This window comes from Schistocerca gregaria, chromosome 11, assembly GCF_023897955.1.
Source record: "Schistocerca gregaria isolate iqSchGreg1 chromosome 11, iqSchGreg1.2, whole genome shotgun sequence".
Classification (NCBI taxonomy): Eukaryota; Metazoa; Arthropoda; class Insecta; order Orthoptera; family Acrididae; genus Schistocerca; species Schistocerca gregaria.
The window spans coordinates 140864260-140889448 of record NC_064930.1 but is presented as its reverse complement, the minus strand read 5'-3'; the positions used below and the strand labels follow the sequence as shown (position 1 = coordinate 140889448).

At 40.9% G+C, this 25189-nt stretch overlaps 1 protein-coding gene across 49 annotated transcripts in view; it reads right to left on the bottom strand.

Annotated features, from left to right (window-relative positions):
* LOC126295245 (basement membrane-specific heparan sulfate proteoglycan core protein) overlaps positions 1–25189 on the bottom strand; it is a 1297357-nt gene that overhangs the window by 320896 nt on the left and 951272 nt on the right. For 30 of the 49 annotated variants that reach the window (XM_049987617.1, XM_049987624.1, XM_049987622.1 and 27 more), the window contains 2 exons: positions 19702–19851; positions 10120–10236 (listed from right to left, as the gene is read on the bottom strand). In XM_049987617.1, coding sequence (XP_049843574.1) covers positions 10120–10236; positions 19702–19851 — 267 coding nt within the window. The remainder of the gene's footprint in view (positions 1–10119; positions 10237–19701; positions 19852–25189) is intronic. The other 19 variants (XM_049987623.1, XM_049987620.1, XM_049987621.1 and 16 more) reach the window with 1 other exon arrangement.

Sequence of the window (25189 nt, the reverse complement as noted above, 5' to 3'; positions counted from 1 at the left end):
TCGCATATCAAATATTTCTAAGAAAAACTTTCAGAGTTTCTCTTCAAAATGCAATGTGTACGACATCTGTACAATGTTTAGTTCCTGTGCGATAAATAATTGAAAGTGTTCGCGGACTTTTTCGTACACCCTGTAAGTCGTACACTCTCGGCAGTACTGAGATCCGTCTGAACTCAGGATGTGGTGCCATTCCTGTGCTGAGTGTTGCGACCAAACACACCTCTGTCAGAATGTCTCGCTCTGCTGCCACACCGAGGAGAGGTGCGAGAAAGGTCACCGTGCTGACAGTTCGTGGCGCTCCGAATTACATCGCACTGTCCGTGTGGACACCTGTCCGGTTACAAACGAGCACACTTCTGAAAGAACCCGTGTGACGTGGCTGTGCAATCCCGCACTGTCAAGTGAATGACGTGACTCCTCTCTCTGGCGCTAGTCGCACGGCATCACTGAGATTGTGAGTGCTGTTCAGTTTAGGCCTCCTGAATGTGCCAATTCCACATTCATTACACAGTTGTGGGAACAATATGCAGCCTCAACAGCCCATAATCTTGCCACTACTGAATTCCGGTATGTTCTCATAGATGTATCTTTACAATATGATCTCCTCACGAACAAATGACATTTCACATGTGATTTATATACGAGGAAGCCACTGTACAATCTTTCCTTATACAGGGTGTCTCGCCTACGGGTTGTCAGGCACATCTTGTCTCCCGTTTCGGCAAATACTTACAATTTAGGTTTGCAATGTAAAGTTGCAGTCGGCCCTAACAAATACTTCCCATCAAGTCTATCACACAACTCCCAGTACAGACAGAAAGTGTCACTTTATTTCCCGTGATGAGCAAAACGAATTTTACTTGCCCGTTCGACTATGTGATCCCAATTTAGTTGGTCGGTTCAGTTGTTTGGGGGAGGAGACCAGAAAGCGAGTTCATCTGTCTCATCAGATTAGGGAAGGACGGGGAAGGAAGTCGGCCGTGCCCTTCAAAGGATCTATCACGGCATTTGCCTGGAGGGATTTAGGGAAATCACTGAAAACCTAATCGGGATGGCTGGATGGATCGAACTGTCGTCATCCTCCCAATTTAGTCTAGTGCAGTATTTGTTTCATTGATATGCCTTAAAAGAAACAGTAAAACAAAAAATAGCTAGTACACCAGCAGCGACAGCTCTGTCCTGGCTCGTTCTGACCGCTATCACCAAGTGTGGACCACTGCTCAGTAACTGCTGCTGGAATATTTCCCCTTGTGTTTTGCTTACCCTGCTAATACCTATCAAAAAAACAAATATCACACAACACTAATCTGGGACCGCTCAATCCGATGGGCCCGTAAAATTCCACTTTACACGTAATTTTTCTCCTAGTGCGAAATAAACCGACACTTTCTGTCAACACTCGGTCTCAGATGAAAGACTAGATGAGCAGTAGTTATTTGGGCTGGCCCCAGCTACACATTACAAAAACAGAATTGCAAATACCTGCCAAAAAAACAGAGAAAACGCACCTGGCGACTCTTAGGAGAGGCACCATGTTTTACAGAACGTAAATGGCATTACCCTTACCTAGACTGTGGGGTCACACGGAATTATGAGCACTTGCACATCCGAGCAGTTTTATGGAAGACAGTGTCCTTTCTTTTCTCCGGTCATCGCTTACTAAACCGGCTTGATGACAAATTTTCCCTTCGACTGCTCTTTTTCCCTTCAACTTAATTATTCCTGGATGCCACTGCAAGTGGACCATTATGCTGCTGCTCCTCCTGATACAGTTTGTCTGTAGACTGTTTGTCACCTACTGAATCTAGTGTTTCTACGTTTCATGCTGTGCCCACTCAATAAGTTTGGAACATTTTTGATAAACAATGCTCCACAGCAGTGATCTGCTGCACGGTTGCACTGTGACTAACACTTTCAGTTGCCGAACTGAACAACTTTATTTACTGCCAGTTTCACTCCATATGACCGTCTTCAGGTACCTGTATGTCAGCGGTATATTACCATCATTGGCTGATTATAATCTATTAATAAGTTTCCACGTGTTCCACTCCAATACACTGAAAGCATGTGCCTACACTATTCTGATGGTAGGTGGTTGTTTTAAATTCGGTTCATTGTAATTTTTCGGTTAAGTGAACTGCTAGCTCAACAAACAGGTTCATTTAGCAGCTGCTTTCAAAGTTGATTACGACCAACAGTTGGCTCGCCAAAAGAATGTCACCTCTGTAAAGAGCTGATGCTTAATGCAATAACACTGTAGAGAAGGTACAAACTGTTACATCTGATGTTTTTTTTTAATAATTTAGAACAGATATTCTCTCCTGGCAAATTTCTTAAATCTTCTTCGACTGAGCCATGAGAACTGGAAAATTGAGATGTCCAAAACACTGCATCTCTGTGATGTTCTTACTGGTTCCACACAGTGTGATTTGTCATTGAGCTCAAACGAGGAAAATATGGACACTGATGCCATGGAGGAATAGTGCTATCTGCTCACTTCTTACATGGAGGAGATATGAATGTGTCTTGTCCATCAAATGCACAAGAGCCAGCCAAAAGAAATGGGAGTCAACAAGTGTGTGTGTGTGTGTGTGTTTGTGTGTGTGTGTGTGTGTGTGTGTGTGCAGGGGGGGAGGGGGGGGGGGCAAAGGGGAAGATGCTACTTTATTGAAAATCATGTGTCCACAGCTGTGTAATAATGAAAAGATTTATTCTTACAAATGGCAAAAAACAGCAACCATCCTTAATAGTAATGCCATTATTAAAATAAATAGCATTTTTCTGTTTTTTGTTATGGTGAAAGTTTCTTAGGGTAGTGGCCAAACAGAAAAATCCTAGATCACTTTTATGGGACTGTTCACTGCTTTTTGAAGAGCTTCATCTTCTTCCAATAAGCAAGACTGAAACTTTTCTGAACTTACTGACAGTGTGTGTGAGAAATAAGCTAAATTTAACTTTTTGTGATAATTTACTTTTAACAGGAAAGTTTAATTCTCATCCTCTAACGTGGAGAAACAAGCTGAAGAGAACTGACCAGATGCCAAAGTTAGCCATTAACCAGGCACACATTCAGGTGGTCTGGGAGTTCATGCATTTAAAGAGTGGTAAAACAGCAACATTTGATTAGTGTGAAACAGAAGAAAAGTCAGACAGGGTAAACTATTGAGAATGAAAGGGCAGATAAACAGCTGATAGAAAATAAAAGGAATGTGATGTGAGGTGTAGATTATTTTTATTTCTTTCTACCTGCATCTCCTCAGTTCTCAAGCTGGCTTAACTCCAGGCAAATGAAGTTTTGTTCTCAATCCTATGCAAAGACTGCATAGTTATTTAATGAGTTTTCATTGAATAATAGGTCAAAGGATTTAAATTGTCAGCAAAGAATTTACGATCTCTCTGCAACTTCTTTTAAGTTTCAGTTATTTCAATTTTTACCAATATTTTTTTATGAATGGCCAAAGAGATATTAAATGGGAATTAGATCTGGAATACAGAAATCTTGTCTCTCAGCAGATCGCACACAACCACTTCTTCCCAATGGCAGCAGTGTCCGTTAGCAGTCTGAGGCACTGAACACATGACCGGTTTTTGGAAAGAGCAAGGAAGGAACTGAAATCATTGTTTTACCTCGGCACAAAACAGCTTCACGGTAATTGTGACGGTGTCCACAGCTTAGTTAAAAAACCTCCACAGTTAATTTTTACTGTCCCAAAATTCTGCACTTCAGACTAATTATTTGTTTAAATCTAACTGCAGGTAATTTGCTGCGGTTTGCAACTACATCACAAAATTTCTACAGTAACAATTCCTCAGGTTCAGTCACGCTTGGATGATGTATGTGACTGAAACTGTGTTATTGTTAAAACTAATTACTAAATGAGTCACGAATAGATGGTGTACAAAAACGAAAAGTGAGAATACCCTCCCTGAAGAGACTTCTGACGAGTCTGTACGGTATCTGCCTTATGCGCAATCAGTTTTAAGTGTTTGTTTCACTTTGAATAGTTCCCTGTGAGTATTCTCAGATATTTAATGGATGTGGCTGCTTTTAGCGATTGTTCGGCATTTCTGTAATGATACACTGACTGGTCCTACTGTCTATTTATGAGCAGTATGTTATTTACTTATGTTGAAGGTCACCAGCAAATACCTGCACCAATCATTAATCCTCTGCAGATCTTCCCATATTTTGCTACCATTTCTAGTGTTGTGACTTCTCTGTATATGACAGCATATTCAGCAAAAAGACATACAATGCTTCTGGTGTTATCCGCTAGTTCATTTATATACAGGGCTATTTAGAAAGAGTCTGCAGCTCACGGTCTCCCGGTAACGTTCTCGCTTCCCGAACACGGGGTCCCGGGTTCGATTCCCGGTGGGGTCAGGGATTTTCACCAGCCTCGAAATGAATGGGTGTTGTTGTGTCATCATCATCACCATCATTCATTACAGTCAGATGAAGGCAATGGCAAACCACCTAGTACAGCCTAGTACAGCCACCTAGTACAGCAGTTCGGGTCTCTCTCATCTTCCCCTACGCTCTGTCAAGGAGTATGGGACATCGTCATCATCATCATTTAAAAAGAAGTAACAGATTTTGAACATTTATTGTTCCCAAATTAAAAAAAAGTAGAAACACAATTCCAACGTTCCTGGTATGAGAAAAGTTCAAATTTTTATGCATTCAATGTGAGCCCCCACATGTTACACGACAAATATCAACACGGTGGCCCATTTCCTGCCATACACGAAGCAGATGGTCTCTCATTTCGAACTCACAGATTCGACAACGTGATGTAGCAGACTTTCGAGAGCGTCAGGCACAGGTGGCATAAAAATGCAGTCTTTTATGTAACCCCACAATAAAAGTCCCAAGGTGTGAGGTCTGGGATGTTGGACTGAAAGAGGAGCTGCAGCAGATGAACTTCATCACTGGTGGCCTCCAAGGTCTCCAGACCTCACAACTTGTGACTTTTATCTGTGGTGTTACATAAAAAACTGCATTTTTATGCCTACTGTGTCTGACACTCTCAAAAGTCTGTTACATCACATTGTCGAATCTGTGAGTTCGATAATGAGAGACCAGCTACTTTGTGTGTGGCAGGAAATGAGCCACCGTGTTGATATTTGTCGTGTAACACGTGGGGCTCACATTGAATGCATAAAAATTTGAACGTTTCTTTTTCCAGGAACATCGTAATTGTGTTTCTATCTTTTGTAGTTCAGAGGCAATAAATGTTTGAAATCTGTTTCTCCTTTCCGAACAGCCCTGTATATATACTGCGAAAGGTAATGGTCCTGTAACGCTCTGTTGGGATGTGCCCACAAGTTACTTTCATGCCTGAAGCTTTCCCTACATTAATAATGATGTGCGGTATTCCAGGAGCTGTCCAGTTCAGTTACAAAGCTGGTCTGACACTCCGTATGCTAATATTCTGTTTATCAGGTGACAGTGCAGAACTGTACTGAATGTGCCTTACACGGCACATTCGAACTGACGTAATGCTAACGGTGCCCTCTAATCTGCTGATGTGGTCCGCAGGCAAAAACAATGATGCACTTTGGTAAAGGAACGGAACGGTTATTGAGGAGTTGGGAAATGGTAGGTATCGGTTCTGCCGGTACTTGCAGGAATACATGCAGTGCAAATATTAGCTAGCAGCTAAGGCATGCCCATCCAGTCAAAACTCCAAGCAGCAGGCTATGAAACTGGCAAAACTCAAGTGCTTCACAGCATGTCAACAGATGAAAAAAAGTTATAGGTTCATTACACTTCCACCTACTGGTATGCGCAAACAAAGTTAATTGCAGATGAAGGACTGGGAGGTCTCTTGTATTAGTCTGAATTATGAACTATTAACTTATTAGTCACCTATCAACCTTATTCACTGTTAAATGTTATCATTCTGCAAACCATGCTGCCACTAAGTGTGTTATTTTTTTTTATGTATTTTTTTAGTACCGATGAGTCATCGTCCAAAAACAAAAACAAAGAACGATGGAGAGCTCATCAGCTGACTATAAGCCAAAAAGCAAAATAAAACATAAAAAAGACATTACCTTTTTCAAGTGTTGGTAACAGCTGACAAATGGGATCCAAAATTGTGTGTACAACAAAAACAAAACAATGCTCAAACTCTTTCACAGCAGCAACAAGACACCTTGCAAGTGATGACATATGCGCCTTATATTTTTACATAACAAGCTTATCAAATTAATGACGGCTGAATAACCAACTTCAGTGAGCTGTTAATAAAAATTATTCACTATTAATCTTTCAAAATGCAAATGGTAAAATACAGTTTCTTGCTTCAGTTGAAAAAAAGCTATTAAAAATTATTATGCCATAGCTGTGTTAGATTAATTGACCCTCTGCCTAAAGCAAAATTACTTGTTACATCAGACTGTAATATTATTTTAACAGTTTGACAGTTATTGGATTACATTATTTAGTTGATCCCATGTTTTTTAATTGGGGGGATGATAAAAGTCCCACAAATAGATTATTTAATGGATTCAAATTTACTGGGTAATTATTTCTTATTTTAAAGCTATTTAAGTTTATAAGCTTTCGTGGCTTCAAAAAAAAAACTTGACTTGTAATTTATATTTCTTTTAAAGTAAATAGTATCAATAGAAACATGGTTCACTTTGACAATCGTGGAACATAACACATCTCTCATTCCAACTCGCTTATTACTTATCTCAAAAACAAGAAAAGGAAGTACATAAGAAAAATAGAACACACCTTCGAAGACTCTAAGGCAGATAAGTAATTAAGCCTAAATATTTCTACAACGCCGGAATACTGGCGACAATCTTCACGCTGTAAATAAATGAGCTGTCTGCTGCTGGGAAAAAAAGGTAGATTACTAATGACAACACTCAAGGTCACACAAATACATTACATCAACAAGAAAGTACAAATTGCAGATGAAACAATCAAGCGAAGTTTTTAAACTGTGGGAGAATTCTTCCTCACTATCAGTATGCCAAGGTGGAAAGCTAGTCAAACTTCAAAATACAAGAGTTTTACCGCAGTAAGTATGTCTAAACACTACGCTACTCCAGCAGCACAATACTCACTGATTTCCAGTACAATGAAAATAGCAATGTAAAACAGCAATGCCCAGTGTAGATCAGCTTACAACCATATGTTTCTGAGTTAATGCAGTGGAAGGAATGCATAAAGAATTACGGATCAAATGCCACGTCAATAATAAAGTAATTACAGGCATAGTAAAAGTTTGCATTGTGTTACCATGCATGAATGTATCTTATTGGCCTCACTTTTGACTTCCCTGCTATTTGTCCACTTAGCCACTTAGTCAATGCTGTTGACAGTGAGAAGAATATTGAGCTCAAGTTTCATATCTTCCCCTTAGTGGATAATGCAGTTTGTTGCTGCACAATGACTCTCAAAATGTGTACAAATTGTGAACTGCATTCTCAGCAGACCAAATCGAGATTCTGAGATAACAAATATAGACCTGTGACACTGTATCAAAACTACTGGTTTCAGTCAAATTGGAGACCGTCGTCAAGTAAAAAAAAATAAAGTTACGACAAGTATCCAGTCATGATAATTTGTAGCTTGAACATCATAATCATTAACTATATCAGAATTACAGAATGCAGGAACATACCCAATTTATACAGGGTGGCCAAAAGAAAATTGGCCCAATAAAATATTTCATGCACCTAAAGATAGGAACTCAGTTTATATTGTTCACACTGGATGCAGATGGTGTAAACTGGTTTGCCTATACTTAGGTGTATGATATCTTATACTGGGTCAATTCTATTTTGCCCACGCTGTATATAAATTGCTTTGTCTTATTGTGCTTATGTTCCTGACTTCGAATTTAATCAAACATTTAACATGCAATATTTCAAACATTTCCTGTGAGCTACCTATTCGTTCTGCCAACCCTTTCGATTTTAGCCCGTCAGTAAGTTTCGAACATGTTTGTGTCACACTACTACTATAGATAAATTAGTATTGTGCATTGTGCACAAGTCCAACTACAATGACCCAGTAACATGGGGTTGTGAAGTATTGGTGAAGTTCTGACTGAGATGGGAGTGAAATATGTGATACGCTAATCGACAAATAGTTGGTTCAGTGCAGTTGGAAAATATAAAAACAGTGCAGCTATTTTCTATTGATCCATAAGCTACTGTCCTCTCCCACAACACATACTTTCTCTCTCTCTTTTCCCCAACCTCCTCCTTGCCCTTATTGTACCCTTGGCAGATCAGCACTCTTCTTACTGGCCACAGGAGCCTTACGACTGGCCATCTTCGATTTTCTGGGACGTGAAGCTCAGTGCCTGGACATAAATTTCCTAAAGCAGTATGACACAAGTCTCAAAAATAAACTCCATATATAATAACAAATAGAAGTATGAAGTAACAAACACTGAATCATAATTTTTAATAAAAATAACATGTTTTTATTCTATTTCTTAATTCTATGAAAACACTAGTGTTCCTAATCAATTACAATTTGCTGCAACAACACAAAACATCAAAAAGAAAACATTTTTTTAATTTACAGTGACTCAACGGTATTAGTCATGAATATGACTTTTTGCATTCAACAATACGGAATTTTGCATGTTATGATCACTTTCATATTATCAGTAATTAAAAATAATAAGAATATTTTAAAAACTCTGATTCAGTATATGTTAATTTAACATTTCTATTTGTCATTAAATTTAAAATTTCAATAAAAGTACAAAAAAATCTTTTACTTTGGGCTTTAAACCAGTGACTTACAATCAAAAAATTGCTCCACTATGCACTATTTAACTAAATCTTTCAGTTACGGTTTTCTTAAATGTTTACACAATAAATTGAAATTAAAGAGCAAATAGACAATTTACAAAAATCAGAAAATTGAGAGAGAGAAACAGGAGAAGCTGTGGTACAAAACTTTCTGCCTTAGATTCTTTTCAGTATACGATTCTTGAGAAATATGAAAATTAGAGTTTGCTCTTAATGAAAAGTTTTAATATTACTCCACAAAAACTAGGTTATCTTTCTTTCACCCTTTATTATCCTACTCCATCTTTCCCAACTGTTACCAAAAGTAGTTTTCAGATTAGCATATTGTTTCATTTTCCAAAAGTCTGTCTCCACATATATTTGGAAATTGGCTACGTTGTCACTGTCACATCTGCTGATTTAGTCTTTCTTTCTTTTCCTAGCAGTTACTGCATCTAGTACGGGAACAACTTTTTTACGATTGGGCATATTTTATTTTATCATTTAATTCTACGGCCAGAATCCCTCCCCGACACCACAGTCGTCACGGTAAACTCGTGCATCTCATATGTCTGTAAACTGTGTAAATTTTGTTTGGGTTATCAATTCATATATTAACTGTTTGCACATTGCTTCCTCTGAAGCAGAATTTGGAATCTGTCCCAGCATTTTCCTAAATGAGCACGGGTAACCTTTCACAGGCCATACTAAGGTCGGCCAGCGTACCACGCCACAGTCGTCAATCTGCCACGTGGTTTCATTCTGGGTTGGGCGCACTGGGCCAGTTCGAGAAGATTTTTCCACAGTAGTTACATATCGGTTGGCACGGCGCACCCTCGTACCCTTTTTCCTCGTACGCCTTCACCTGCACCGGTTTTGCTACTCTGATATGTCCTGTAGAGAAAGCACAGCTGTGTCAACTCTGGTGTACCTTTCAGTTGTGCCACTCGGATCTTAAGCTGGCCCTGTCGGCACGCAAGATAGCAAATTGCACATTACAATATGTGAGCCAGTGCATCTATTTATTACATAGTTCACCTACAATAACAAAGGCATCTTATTTGAGTTTTTTTTATAAATGTGTCATACTGCTTCACATAAATTCATCTCCCTGCAATTACCTCCAAACCCTGTAGCAACGAATAAACTCGGAGAGGACCAGGCCGCACAGTCTCCTACCGTCAGAAGCAGTGGTCAGTAAACAGAGCTGGTGGCGTGCAACCACAATCACAGTTACCTAGGTCTCCACCCGCTACTGAATCTCCCGTCTCAGTCAGGCTCCGATACAGCGAATAGCTACACATCTACTGTGACTGGCAGACAGCACCATACGGCTCTGGTACATACTGCAGAGGTCTCCCTCGTCGCTCCCGTCCGGGCAGTCGTAGCGGCCGTCGCACCGCAGCGACTGGTCGATGCACCGCGACTGGTCCTGGCACTTGAACTCGGACGGCAAACACGTCACTGCGGGAGGAAACAAGACACTCGAGTCAGTCAGATTCAAGGTAAACGTTGGCAACTCGATAGCACAGACACACCTCTCCAGTCACGATGGTCGCAAGCACGATTCCCGAGTCACAGAGGTTGCCGACTGAAGAGAATAGGTACGTTTCCCAGTCGCGAAGGTAGTTGACTCGAGATCGTGTCACCCGGCAACTCGAGAGCATAGCAACATTTCCTCTACATCTACACATACTCCGCAAGCCGCCTGACGGTGTGTGGCGGAGGGTACCTCGAGTACCTCCATCGGTTCTCCCTTCTATTCCAGTCTCGTATTGTTTGTGGAAAGAAAGGTTGTCAGTATGCCTCTGTGGGGGCTCTAATCTCTCTGATTTTATCCTCACGGTCTCTTTGCAAGATATACGTAGGAGGGAGGAATATACTGCTCGACTCTTCGGTGAAGGTATGTACTCGAAACTTCGACAAAAACCCGTACCGAGCTACCGAGCGTCTCTCCTGCAGAGTCTTCCACTGGAGTTTATCTATCATCTCCGTAATGCTTTCGCGATTACTAAATGATCCTGTAACGAAGTGTGCTGCTCTCCGTTGGATCTTCTCTATCTCTTCTATTGACCCTATCTGGTACGGATCCCACACTGCTGAGTAGCATTCGAGCAGTGGGCATACAAGCATACTGTAACCTACTTCCATTGTTTTCAGATTGCATTTCTTTAGGATTCTTCCAATGAATCTCAGTCTGACATCTGGTTTCCCAACAATTAACTTTATATGGTCGGTCCATTTTAAATCACTCCTAATATACCTACTCCGAGATAATTTATGGAATTAACTGCTTCCAGTTGCTGACCTGCTATATTGTAGCTAAATGATAAGGGATCTATCTTTCTATGTATTCACAGCACATTACACTTATCCACATTGAGATTCAATTGCCATTCCCTGCACCGTGCGTCAATTCACTGCAGATCCTCCTGCATTTCAGTACAAATTTGCGTTGTTACAACCTCTCGATATACCACAGCATCATCTGCAAAAAGCCTCAGTGAACTTCCAATGTCATCCACAAAGTCATTTATGTATATTATGAATAGCAACGGTCCTACGACACTCCCCTGTGGCACACCTGAAATCACTCTTACTTCGGAAGACTTCTCTCCATTGAGAATGACATGCTGCGTTCTGTTATCTAGGAACTCCTCAATCCAATCACACACTTGGTCTGATAGTCTATATGCTCTTACTTTGTTCATTAAACGACTGTGGGGAATTGTATCGAATGCCTTGCGGAAGTCGAGAAACACAGCATCTACCTGGGAACCCGTGTCTATGGCCCTCTGAGTCTCGTGGACAAATAGCGCGAGCTGGGTTTCACACGACCGTCTTTTTCAAAATGCGTGCTGATTCCTACAGAGTAGATTTCAAGTCTCCATAAAAGTCATTATACTCGAATGTAATGTGTGTTCCAAAATTCTACAACTGATTGACATGTCTTCAATCGTTAGTCAGCCAACTAAAGAGTACAGGCACATTTTCCCAGTCACATGCTTTTTTTCAGCCTACGATAAGATGGTCACAGTCACATTGCAGAAGTTTTTGGAAATCTGCAGATAATAGATAACAAAACACAGGATTAAGATTGATGTTCAATGTAAGCTCAGGGAACACAATTATAGTAACTCTCTTAAAAGAGCACAGTGGTCACCTTGGAGAACTGTAGGCAGGATAGAATCAACACCAGGCAGTAACGTCATTTTCCACCACTGAAGGTGGCCATGGCAGTGAAGTGGTGTGTGTGTGAGAGAGAGACAGTAGGTTGTACAGAATCACCACATGAAGATGGGTCTATCTGAAGATGAGACAGAATGGCAGAAAGGAGCCACTGTGTTTGGATGTGCCCACAACCCCAACGTCAGTGTAACTGTTCAATCTGGTTGTTTATCAAAGCAGAATGTCCACAGTTTCTACAAGGAACAATTTTCCACTTACCGTCATGTAACACTGCTTAACAACAATGGTCATAAAAATGTTTTAAAAGAAAAACCATGCAAAATTTAAGTGAACCCAAAAATCTCCAAGATTGGCGATCATTTAGAAGCTGGAAATTTAGGGTGGACTTCAAGGTGAGGTGCTTATAATAACTTCTATAATGAAACTATGTCTCAAAATCTGGCAGGAAATCCAAAGAGATTCTGGTTGTATGTAAACTATGCAATGCAAGACACAATCAATGCCTTTTGTGCATGAAAGCAATGGAACTACTATCGATGACAGTGCTGCTAAAACAGAGTTACTAAACATACCCTTTCAAAATTCCTTCACCAAGGAACATGAAGTAAATATTCCAGAATTAGAAACCTCAAAGTAGTGAAGCAACTCAAAAAACTTAATAAAAGCAAGTCTTACAGTCCGAACTGTATAGCAATTACATTCCTTTCAGAGTATGTTGATGCAATAGCTCCATACTTAACAGTCTTATACAATCACTCACTCAATGAAAGGTCTGGACCAAAAGACTGGAAAGTTGCACAGGTCATACCAATATTCAAGAAAAGCAGTAGGAGTAATCTACTACATTACATGTCCATATCATTAACGCCGATATGTAGAAGGATTGTGTTCGAACATTATGATTCACTTCGGTTGACACACAGTCAACATGGATTTAGAAAATATCATTCTTGTGAAACACAACTACCTCTTTAATCACACGAAGAGTTGAGAGCTAGCAATAAGGCATTTCAAACTGATTGCATATTTACAGATTTCCAGAAGGCTTTTGATGCTGCACCACGCAAGTGGCTTGTAATCAAAATTGGGTGCTTATGATATATTGTTTCAGTTATGTGACTGGATTCATGTTTTCCTCTCAGAAAGGCCACAGTTCATAGTAACTGATGGAAAGTCACAGAGTAAAACAGAAGTGATTTCGGACATTCCCCAAGGTAGCGTTATAGGCCCTCTGCTGTTCCTTATCTGTGTAAATAATTTAGGAGACAATCTGAGCAGCCGTCATAGGTTCTTTGCAGATGATGCTGTTGTTCAGTAAACTCATCAGAATATCAAAACAAATTGCAAAATGACTTAAAAAAGATATCTGTAGGGTGCAAAAATTGCCAATTGACCCTAAATAATGAAAAGTGTGTGGTCATCCACAGGAGTGCTAAAAGGAATCCATTAAACTTTGGTTAGACAATAAATCAGTCAAATCTAAAGGCCGTAAATTCAAATAAATATCTAACAATTACAATTACAAACAACTTTAATTGGAGAGAACAATACAGAATGTTGTGGGGAAGGCAAACCAAATACTGCGTTTTACTGGCAGAACACTCAGATGATGCAACGGATCTACTAAAGAGACTGCCTACACTATGCTTATCCATCCTCTTTTGGAGTGCTGCTGCACGGTCTGGGATCCTTACCAAATAGGATTGAAGGAGTACATTGAGAAAGTTCAAAGAAGGGCAGCACGTTTTGTATTATTGCAAAATAGGCGACGGATTGTCACTGACACAATACAGGATTTGTGGCGGACTTCATTAAAACCGAGGCATTTCTCATTGCGGCAGCATCTTCTCACTAAATTTCAAACACCAACTTTCTCCTCTGAAAACGAAAATATTTTGTTGACACTGACCTTCATAAGCAAAAACAATGATCGTAATAAAATAAGGGAAGTCAGAGCTCGGACGGAAGGATATTCTTTTTTTGCGACCTGTTTGGAATAATAGAGAATTATTGGGGAAGCTGGTTTGATGAACCGTGTAGATGTAGATGCAGCCAAGGACTGGAGGCGAGTATCACATCTTGTCGATGATAATCGGCTTCAAACCTGACAAAGATTGTTGCTGTCAGTAAATATAGTTCCGTCTGAACCAGTTTCTGATGGAACACTGCGAAGGAATGCCTGCAACGGACACCTGGACCCGGTACCATGCAAAAGGCCTCTGCTCACAGTGAAAGATAAGGCTGCAAGTCTTCCGTGGGCCAGACGACACAGCAGCTGGGGGGAGTAGTGTCATCCGACGAGTTGTGTTTTTGCATCTTTTCAAATGGTGAGAGATGTTTAGTGCACCAATGGTCCCATGGTCCCGTGAGAAGTTTACCCCCAGTGTGCGGAAGATGTAGTTCAGACCGGAGGCGGGGCTGTCACATTTTTGGGGCCCTCGATCCTCTCGTTCTGTAAGATGCCCAGCTCCAAATGTCACTACGTGCAGATCCCTTCAAAAAGTTTGCTCCGAAACTCGTTACAATCGACACGCGTTCACTGACAGCAGCAACTTCAAATTCAGTTTAAACGATCATCACTGACGAGGTGTGAGGCTCCATCTCTGATTCCCGTCAGGATCTTTTTACCTCCACTGTTGTTACGATGAGTTACACGCTTTGACAGTCGGCAGACAATACGGCAACAAATCTGCCAACTTCACTCAGGGGCAGAGGCAGGTCCAGAAACAGTGGTTCCTTTCTGCCATTCTGTCTCCTCTCTGTGTTGCCCAACTCAACTGCGCAAAACTGCATAGCCGACCGGCACTCACAATCCACTTCAGTGTTGTTACTTAAGTGAACGGTGCAGGATCACGTGACTGCCCTGTACCAGTTCCATGCCATCTACAGTGCTCCAAAACAACTGATGTGGCGTTTTAAGAGGTGTGACCCCCTTTTTTCCGTCGAGCATAATCTCTATCGGAACGGTCGGGACGAAATTTTGTTACGTATTTTTTTTTTTTTTTTTTCTTGTATCTTTAGTTGGCTAGGAACACCCTGCGCAGTTGAGAATATGAAAACTTATATTCGACCTGTGTGTAAGTCGAGTATCCCCGTTCGCAGGCACACTTTACATTGAGTGCACATCATAAACTATTTGGTTTACACAAAAATTTACACTCACCAAAAACTTCTCAATGAGATTACATTACTCGCATTACTATTGTAAATATGATTAACTAATCATTACAGAGAGATGACACAAAAAAGATATAGGCTAGAGTATGAACAAAGACACTGGTAATTTCACAAAAAAAATTAAGTAAAAAAATGTACTTTGTCAAAACTAAAACACAAATAATAAATAAATAAATAAATTGTAAAAACAGCACATAAAGGAATGCCTTCTGGTACTGAAACTGCAAAATAAAGAAACAGCTATGCTGCTTCACGATTTAAGCAAGGAGCTGTCTAAGTAATGTAAGAACTTGCAGCTGGCTGAAGAACCACAGAATAAAGCATGAATCCCAATAAATATTAAGTAGAAAATATTTGCTGTAGAAATAAGAATGACTACTTTTAGATAAGAAAAGTCTCAATTAAATGACGAAACAAAGATAAAGCGAAATATATAAATGTAGGACTCAAACACAGCAGAAACATAATAACATGTAGACATATCACCAGAGCAGAAAAACAACTACACTGTGTTTTGATTTACTTAAACATTCTGGATGCAGCTTACATAAATTTCATAAACAGCATCCCTCTTCTCAGGTAAGTACAAATAATTTTATAGTCTGCCTAGTATTCAGGTTTAGGCAATCATCATATAATCTGACAGAGAAAAACATTACTGGCGACATTAATATAAATGTATCAATGACGGTCATTCGACAGACACCTAAAGAAATAACCCGACACAAATAATGTGTATTGTAAACTCATTTTCCTAGGATTTATTTTTTAAATGTTTTTGATTTGATAAAAGTTTCCTAACTGAGTAACTGTTTCTCTATGTCCTTATCATCTGTCAGATTTCCTGAATGGCCACATTTAAACACCAGCAGCATATAAAAATTATGTTAACATACCTGAGAAGTTATTTCTTTATTTAGGTTTGCAGAAGTGGAGAAAGTTGCAGTTGAAACACAAGAAACAACTTTACTCAGCTACTGCCACAAGAAGACGCCCACAAAAGCTCACTACACAAGGAGACTAAGGCGACAGCAGTTTTATGTTAGTTACCCGAGGTAAATGTGGCCGAGACTAAAGAAAGCACGTACTTCACAAATAACTCGTGAGAAATACGATAGGCCATCTACAGACCAGGACAAAAGCAGAGAGGTACAAAATAAGGCGAGCAGTCAAAAGGTTTTAACTATCACAAAGAAATGGAGTCACTTAAGTAATTTTTTGTTTATTTCCATGTACGTGTATGCAGCCGTGGTACCACTGAAATCCCTGTGCCAAAGTACTGCAGCAAGCCACTATAGGAGCCAAAAGAAACTCACGTAACCGATTATCGTACACAATCTGACCGAGAGTATCCCGTTGCCTATTGGTGGATGACAGCTTCAAATTTGCTGGGCACACTTTCAGCAAGGCGTCTGAATGCCTGTGGAGGAATGGCAAAACCCATTATTCCTTAAGTGTTTGAACTCCAGAATGCTGGGGTCTGGAGCCGAGTCAGCATTCTAATTCATCCCAAAGTGTTATATTGCATTCACACCAGGACTCTGGGCAGACCGTTCCATTTCAGGAATGTTACTGTCCACAAACCACTGTATCAAAGATACTGCTTTATGAAAGGGAGGATTGTTATGCCAATACAATAAACATCTCTGAAATGTTCCTCTACTGCATGTGGCACACATTACTGTTACACGTGTTCATATGCTTCTACGAGGCTGGTTTGAAAAGTTCTCGGAACAGAATAGGAAAAAAGTACTTACATCACTGAAACTTTTTTAATTTTTCAATGTAGTCTCAATGTAGGTTAATGCGCTTGGTTAATGTTTTATCACCAAACTGTGCAGTCAATCTTCGGCAAATTTCTGCCGCTGTAACACCTTCACGAGCAAGAAATTTGATAATTATGTGTGGGGTGCATCTGTTGCTCAGACGTCATGAGCGTTACTGACAAAAAGGCAGGAAATAGCTAACAGCACGCTCTCCTCACTTCTAACAGTCTCGCCTAAGCGTAGCAGAAGCGCGGGGCCAGTCGTAGCAGAAGTGTGGGGCCAGTCCTACCAACTTGATGCTCAGGTACAAAAATCCCATTTATATTTGATCCCCCCTTGTAAGTAGTGTAAAACTGAGTAGTAACGCGTGATTATTAATTTTGGGAACAGTATAAATTTTACAGCTATGGAGGCACATCAAGATGGCTGAACAAGTCATCTCACACAGCTGGAATATTCTGCTATCGCTAAAATTAATTAACACGTGACCCTCCACTTTATATATATTTTTTTCTTTTTGCTCCTCTAGTGGTCTCCTACAGGGCTGTGGTGGGCATGTAAATCTGTACCGAGGCTGCAGACATGTGCCTGCAAACAAATGAAAAATTAATTGCACAACTTTATTTTTTCAAACAGGTAATTAAAACTTTAGGAGTACACCGCACATTGACTTCCAGATCTATAGAAATAACAGCTGCAAATTACCCGCAAGATCTCTACAAAGAGTACAGTGGAGACACCAATAGGGTCCAGAGAGTAACCAGTCTGTCATCAGGTGAAGAGAAAATAGTCAAAAGTTTCCACTAAACAGTTAAAGCCTTAGAGATAGCTGCAACACTACTGAGAAAGAGGCAGTGGTAAAATCTTGAGCTACAGGAAGAGCGAAATATAGCAAAATGGCTGCAAAAAGCACTGGGCTGTGAAATCTCTTTTTAATTAAGGCAATAAAGGAAAAAAATACTTAGCACTTTGACATGTTGTGGGTTGTATGTTCAGAACTAAGTAATTGCAAATATAGCACAATATGCATTGGGAGACTACCTCCACAGCTGAATGGTTAGTATCACTGCTTTCAGTGTGGAAGGACCTAGGTTTGACTCCCACTACTTCCTCAGAGTTAGTTTTTTCTCCTGGCCACCACATGTCCCAGCCACTTCAGTTTCATTCCCATTACAGTCATCATAACATGTCTGCTATTGTGGTTTGTTAGCTGATTCATTTGTTTGTTTTCCTCTATTTATTCTTCTTCTTCTTTTGCTACTGCCTTGTCCCACATTGTGCACAGGGTCGGCAGGATTAAGTACGAATGTGACACGGTTAATGTTTAAGGGGTGGTCGGATACCCTTCCTGCCACCACCCCATACCCCCTGGGACGGAAACAGTGTACCCCAGCTGTCTAGTGTAAATCGTGAAAGAGGGTGAATGTGTTGAAAATGTCTGTGAGACATGTAACTGAGGCGCAGCGTGGGGACCAGCCCAGTATTCACATAGCGGAATGTGGAAAACCACCTAAAAACCACATCCAGGCTGGCTGGCACACCGGCCCTCATCGTTAATCTGCCGAGCGGATTCGATCCAGGACTGGCGCACCAACCCGAGTCCAGGAAGCAGTGCGTTAACGCTCTCGGCTACTCTGGCGGGTTTGTTTTCCTCCATTTCTCATTCCCAGAAATTTCTAAGCTCCGAGTCTGCATTGACTAATGAGGAACCCATAGTTTTTGAATGGTTTTCCCACTGAAAATCCACATCTCACCATCACAAGTAAAAAGCTGGTATCACAGCTTGATGTAAACTTTCTGTTTGAGACATATTAGCAGCTTCATTTCCCGCCCATTTTTCTCTTTTGTAATACTTTTTCCTGCCCATCTAGTCATCTTTCCTGTATTAGGTGTCATAGGCCACTGCATTCAGTGGCAAATAAAGCCAGTGGAATAGAAAGCACGGAAGCTGCAAAGGTACCGCCTATGATCAGAAGCAACAGCACTTTGCCACTGTTTAACTGATGTGGGATGTCAAGAAGACGACAGCCTAATGAGGCTTTTAACTCACAGTGCAAATGTGGTCCTGTGATGTTTTTAGTGTGTTTCCTTTACTCTGACTGGGGCCCACTCAGTCAGGCTACAGTGAACACAAACCAGAGTGCTTATTTTGACGTTTGCGGTGGTGAAGTGTCGTCTTTTCTACTAAATCTTCATGGTGAGTATGCTGTGGTCGTCTCCGAGATCACAACAGACACATTCACAGGGCTGCACAGTTACATTCCTTGATTATAAATAGTAATCCTGTGGAAAACAGATGAAATACAGTGGTCAGAAACTGTGACATTTGGTAGCTCTGCGGGATTCGACCATCGACGAGTGGCTTTAGCTCGAGAAACTTGTGAATTCTCTTCCTCGTCGTATTTCAGCTAGAGACGGTATTAAATGATAATGGTGTGATGTCTCCTGGCTGTCGATTAATTTTTTGTCCGGCGTGCTTATTACATTCCTCAACAATTCTGCAGAGAATCACCTCATTTCTCATATTTCCAGTCCTCTTCATTTACAATTTCCATCACATACCAGATCTCAAACACTGTAATTCTCGTCCATTCCTGTTCTCAGTGCAAGCGAAATTGAGAGAGGTAAAGAGAGAGACAGAGAGATGGAGAAATAAATAGTGCCCGTCAATCTTGATGACAGAATTGGAAGACAGGCCCAGTGCGGGTTAGTAGAGCGCGGAAGCAGAGCAGGAGATCGAGAGCCTCCACCATCACCGACCCGGACACGGCCGACCCACAGCAGAATGGGGAATTACCGCAGCCTCGCTCGTCCTCTCCCTGCGAACACTCCCGGACGCCATTGCAGCGCTGCGAGATGCCGAGGCAGCGACCGTCGTTGCACCGGAACTCGTCCCTCCGGCAGCCGGAAGTCGGGGGCGGCGTCGGCCGCGTATCAGTCGTAGGGGCTGTCGTGGACCAGTCGGGCACTTAGCACGGGGACTCGCACGGGTGAATGCGGTCAAAATGACCACCCGACTAGTACACAGCTCTGATACAAAACTACAGGTTAAACCCTCAAGATCAGGCTATTCCAATTCTGACAATGGAACCTCCCCATCGCACCCCCCTCAGATTTAGTTTTAAGTTGGCACAGTAGATAGGCCTTGAAAAACTGAACACAGAACAATTGACGAAACAGGGAGAAGTTGTGTAGATCTGTGGAAAAAATAAGCAAAATATACAAACTTAGTAGTCCATCCGCAATATAGGCAACATCAAGGTTACTATGAGCTCAGGAGCGCCGTGGTCCCGTGGTTAGTGTGAGCAGCTGCGAAACGAGAGGTCCTCGGTTCAAGTCTTCCCTAGACTGAAAAGTTTAATTTTTTTATTTTCAGACAATGATTATCTGTCTGTCTGTTGGCCCGATGCGAGGTAACTGCGTGGTAGTATGGCTGGGGACGCTACACCTAAACAAACATCGAAACACACGACGTCAGTCGACTACAGCGCACGGAAGAGAGAGTATTCCTGCTAACGAGGCTCCCTGGCTGGCAGTTGACAGTTCGCTACTTTGGATGAGAGTGCATTAAATACGTGAGGCGTATTCCGTGGGCAATATGAATCCAGCAAATACAGCTCGCGACTTCAATAACAAGGTCAATGAATATTTTCCGAACTGTAAGGAATCGGAAAGTTCCTTAAGGGATCGAACGATTGTGGAACATTTGTACGATTATTCCCTACATTTGTTGATAAACAGTACATGTGGTGATGACGATACCTTGCTGATTGCTGCGGGACTGTACCTACCAGATGATGAGACTGTTGATGATCTGTACGAAGAACACGAAGAGGAAATACTGCGACTTCAATCTCATGGTATTTCTTTGGGTTACATGAAGGATATGCTGCAATACAGGTTACTGCCCAAACCAATTAAAAGACGCAAATATAGATCGGTAGGACAGACGGACAGATAATAATTGTCTGAAAATAAAAAATTAAATTTTTTTTCGAGGGGAGACTTGAACCCAGGACCTCTCGTTCTGCAGCTGCTCACGCTAACCATGGGACCGAGGTGCTCCTGAGCTCAGAGTAACCTTTATGTTGCTTATCTTGCACACGGACTACTCAGTTTGTATATTTTGCTTATTTTCTTCACAGTTCCACACAACTTCTGTTTTCTCGATTGATCTCGCCCTCTGGCGAAAGCATGTGGGATACTGCACACACACGAGCCACCCGACCACCCCACCAACGTGCACTCGGCCTGGGTGACAGGGTCCTGTACACTATCGCCTTACTGCCTGGCTGTCCACACAGTAGCGGCTTGTCTACCCCTGGGCACCGAGGTGCCTGCCTCTGTGCACTCGAACTGGAACACCTGTTCTAGGTTGTCAGGCCACATCGTGTTCCTCTTACACAATCTCTTTGCTGGGGTCTCCTTCAGGATCTTCCGGTACCCTCGTTTAGCCGAGGGTTCAGCTTCGCAGTTGACACGTAAACCGGATCTTCTGGTGTCATTGGTAGGTTAGCTGGGTGTTCAGCTGACCAATGACACAAGAAAATCCTCAAGATGATTCTAGCAAACAGGTCAAAATGTCAATTAAAAAGATGAACATAAGGCGGCCTGACAATTTAGAAGATTTTACCTTCAACGACAACGGTCACAAAACCCTGTGGACTTAAAATTGTAGCTCTGGAGCAGATCTCTGACATGTGCATTGGACTAGCTGACAAGTCACACTTCAATTCATGGGAACTGCAATAACAGAAACGGGCAACTGAAATACCATGAACACAATGAGTGAGCACCAGCTAACTGATCCTCCAGTATTTCCATGCCTGTGGAATATGTTGATTAAAATTTCATTCTTATTGGAGCTGTGTAGTATTATATGAAATCAAATCGTCAAAAAGAAACGTGAAAAAATATAAGGACAGTTTTGCAGAGTGGTTCTGAGGAAAAATATTGAAAGTTGAGTAGACCGACGGAACGACCAAGAAGAAGAGGGCTAGAATACCAGATAAAATTAAAAAATGGCCAGATGCGCCTAAGCGTCACACTCTGAGGGTTCTGCACAAACTTAATTATGGATTCAGACAGTTCATCCATCCCAGGAATAGTTAATCTCAAGGATTTTTCCGTGTTTTCATGTAGACAGTGGCAAGATATTGGTCCCCGAAATTCCAAGATTATGAAAATGTTTCAATTTCAAGCCTGAAGTCGGATAACAAATGGGAAAAGAAATGCTTTTTCATGTGATCTAATTGTAAATTAACAATTATCTGTTTTTCCCGTACTGTGAAACTTTGCTGCTTGCCAAATTTCATGAGGCTAGATCAACAGGAAGTACCGTATAGGTTTGATGAGTGAATTTGAGTGTATCAACATATGTGACATAAAAGACCGTATCTTTTGCTTGCACTGACTTTTTTACACCAGTTAGGGGCAGTAGACTTTACTATGTACATCAGTTTCAGCTTGACATGTCTTCCTGCTCCAGAGAAAAAGGAGCCTTAATGGACAGTCAGTCTGATAAGAAATGGCAAAAATTATTTTTTGTGTTATACAATTACAGATTAACAATGTCTGGATTTAATTCCTTTACCTGCACTCTGAAACTTCGCTTCTTGCCAAATTTCAGGATTCCAGTTCAATGGGAAATACACTATTGGTTCTGATGAGTGAGTCTTTTAAAGTATCAAAATATGTGACATAAATGGACATATCGTTTGACTGCATTGACTTAGAAGCTTCAATTTTTTACACCAGCAAGAGACCACTGACTTTAATATGTGACATCAATTTCCCCTTGATGCATGTACCTGTTGCTGATAAAAAAAGGTTTTTAACAGACAGACGGACAACAAAGTGATCCTATAAAGGTTCTGTTTTTATTGATTAAGGTATGGAATCCTATAAAGGCTAAAGTTATCAGTAGATTACAGAAGAGGCACAAAAAAGTGGAAAGCCGAGATTGCCAACATATGTGGTGACATATCTCTTTAGACATCTACAATCCACAAGCCACCTTATGGTGTGTGGCAGAGGGTACTTCTGATATCGCTATCTGATCCTTCCCTGTTGCATTCACGAGAGGCCCACGAGAAGAGTGATTGTTAATAAATCCCAGTATGAGCTCTAATTTCTCACTGTGATCATTTCCTGAGATATCTGTGGGTGGAAATAATATTCAGAAGAAGTAAATGACTGCAAGCTTATTTTCAGTACACACGCAATATCCATCATGTACTCACACAATTCTTCACCTGTATGAATGGCTTTTTCTCTGTTGAAATTTTAAGTAACATATCCGACAGACGTGGCATTACTGAAGTATCAATTAACCCAAAGTGTTCACAGTGCAACACTTCTCGTTTCAGAAAAGTGTACAATGAGAGACATAGTTACGATTCTGCCAGTCAGTTCCTCTACAGATTCTACTGACATCTCATACACCAATTACTCCACACAACTCAATAGGAAAAATCCTATGGGAATGACATCAAGCAATTGCACTGGCCCCTGAAATGCAATCTTTAACACAGTAAGGCATCTGAGGTGAAAAAAAAATGAGGCTATTAATCCCCACACAGTGTAAACATTAATCTGGGACACATGAACCAGACCTTCAACAACTAAATTTCCAAGATGGTTCAGGGATATTTTCTGAGTATTTTTGTGGAATGGACCTGTGCTCCCTGATGGCTTGTTACTGAATAATTTCATTTTGTCTGATTTCTTATGCTCATTTACCTCTGTATTGCACAGAAAATACCTGCATGGCAAAGCAAATGTTGACACTATGCACTGTGTGTCATGTCTGGACACAAACTTGTTCAACTCAGTCAACAACAGTAATGCCTGCTTTACTCTGCACAACTGAAGCTCACATTCAGTACTGCCCACTTCTGTTTTTTCCGGGACAGTCGGTTGTGCATTAACAGAAACACACAGCAGTACGGACAGGTTTACTGGTGGTTTAGGTAACCGATTTGCTCCTCACGCATGGGTTTACCGAATGCAGTGGAACAGCTGCGCAGCGAGGCTTTGCTAATTGTTCCCACAGTGAAGGCATCCGTGTCACACCGGTTTTGCATCTGTGTGCCAAGCTGTATATTACAGGCTTCTTCGCTGTCATGAAGGTACCTTAACAGAAACAAAGACAATTTGGGTAATAAATGGAACAAACAATAATTACACAAAAACTACGTAATGAGCCATCACAGATCTCTGGTCCCTTACATCAAAAACTTACAAAATATCCCTGCAAATTTCGTCGGTGTAGTTGCAGTACTCCCAGTACACTGTCATAGATTACATCCATCATATTTCTATCGAACAAAGCCATTCAAAAATGTCACACGATGGAGAGTTAATGGCCTCGATCGGTGGAACTGACGAAGAAGGACAGGGTGGGCAAACTACAACTGGCCTGGAAAATATTTCATGCACCGTAATATAACCAAACCAACTTACACGATCTGCCCCAAACGTAAATAATGTAAGTTGGGTTATCGAACACACAGTTATACTAAACCAAGACTGTCTCATTCCTACAAACTAAATCATTCAATATCGGATTCTTACTATATCAATCAATCCCACTTTAGGTCAAATTCTTGCAATCTCCAACTTTTGTTCAAAAACTCAGTTTTTCATTAATTTTATCCTGCTTTGACATTTCAGTACCTGTTTTAAAAATTATGAAAACATTTCAGTACTTTTTATATAGTCTGACTCCAAAATAGTAATCATCCTGATATTTGTCACAATCAGTTTAGATAAAAATGAGCAGAATGATGTATAAAGTAAAACTACGTATTAATGTAACAAATGTCCACCCTGGTAGCTTGGCCCAGGTTCGATTCCCGCCTGGGTTGGAGATTTTCTCCGCTCAGGAACTGGGTGTTGCGTTGTCCTTATCATCATCATTTCATCCCCACTGACACGCAAGTCGCCGAAGTGGCGTCAAATCGAAAGACTTGCACCAGGCGAACGGTCTACCTGACAGCAGGCCCTCGCAACAAGGCACTTCCATTTCCAATGTAACAAACTATTACACAAAATCAGCATTGAGTTAATGTTGTCAAAATAACAGAGAATATTTATTTTACTGAAAATACTAAGGTACGTATCTCTGACTTGTGAGGTCTTTGGGGTAGTTATTCACACTTTTACTGCATATAGTTAGTTGGAAGCTGGTTTTGAAAAGAAAGGGCAGTCGAATACATTGCTTCAAAATCGTTAATTAATTATTGCCATAAAATTGTGGGATCAAGTATTCGAAAGTGATGTCA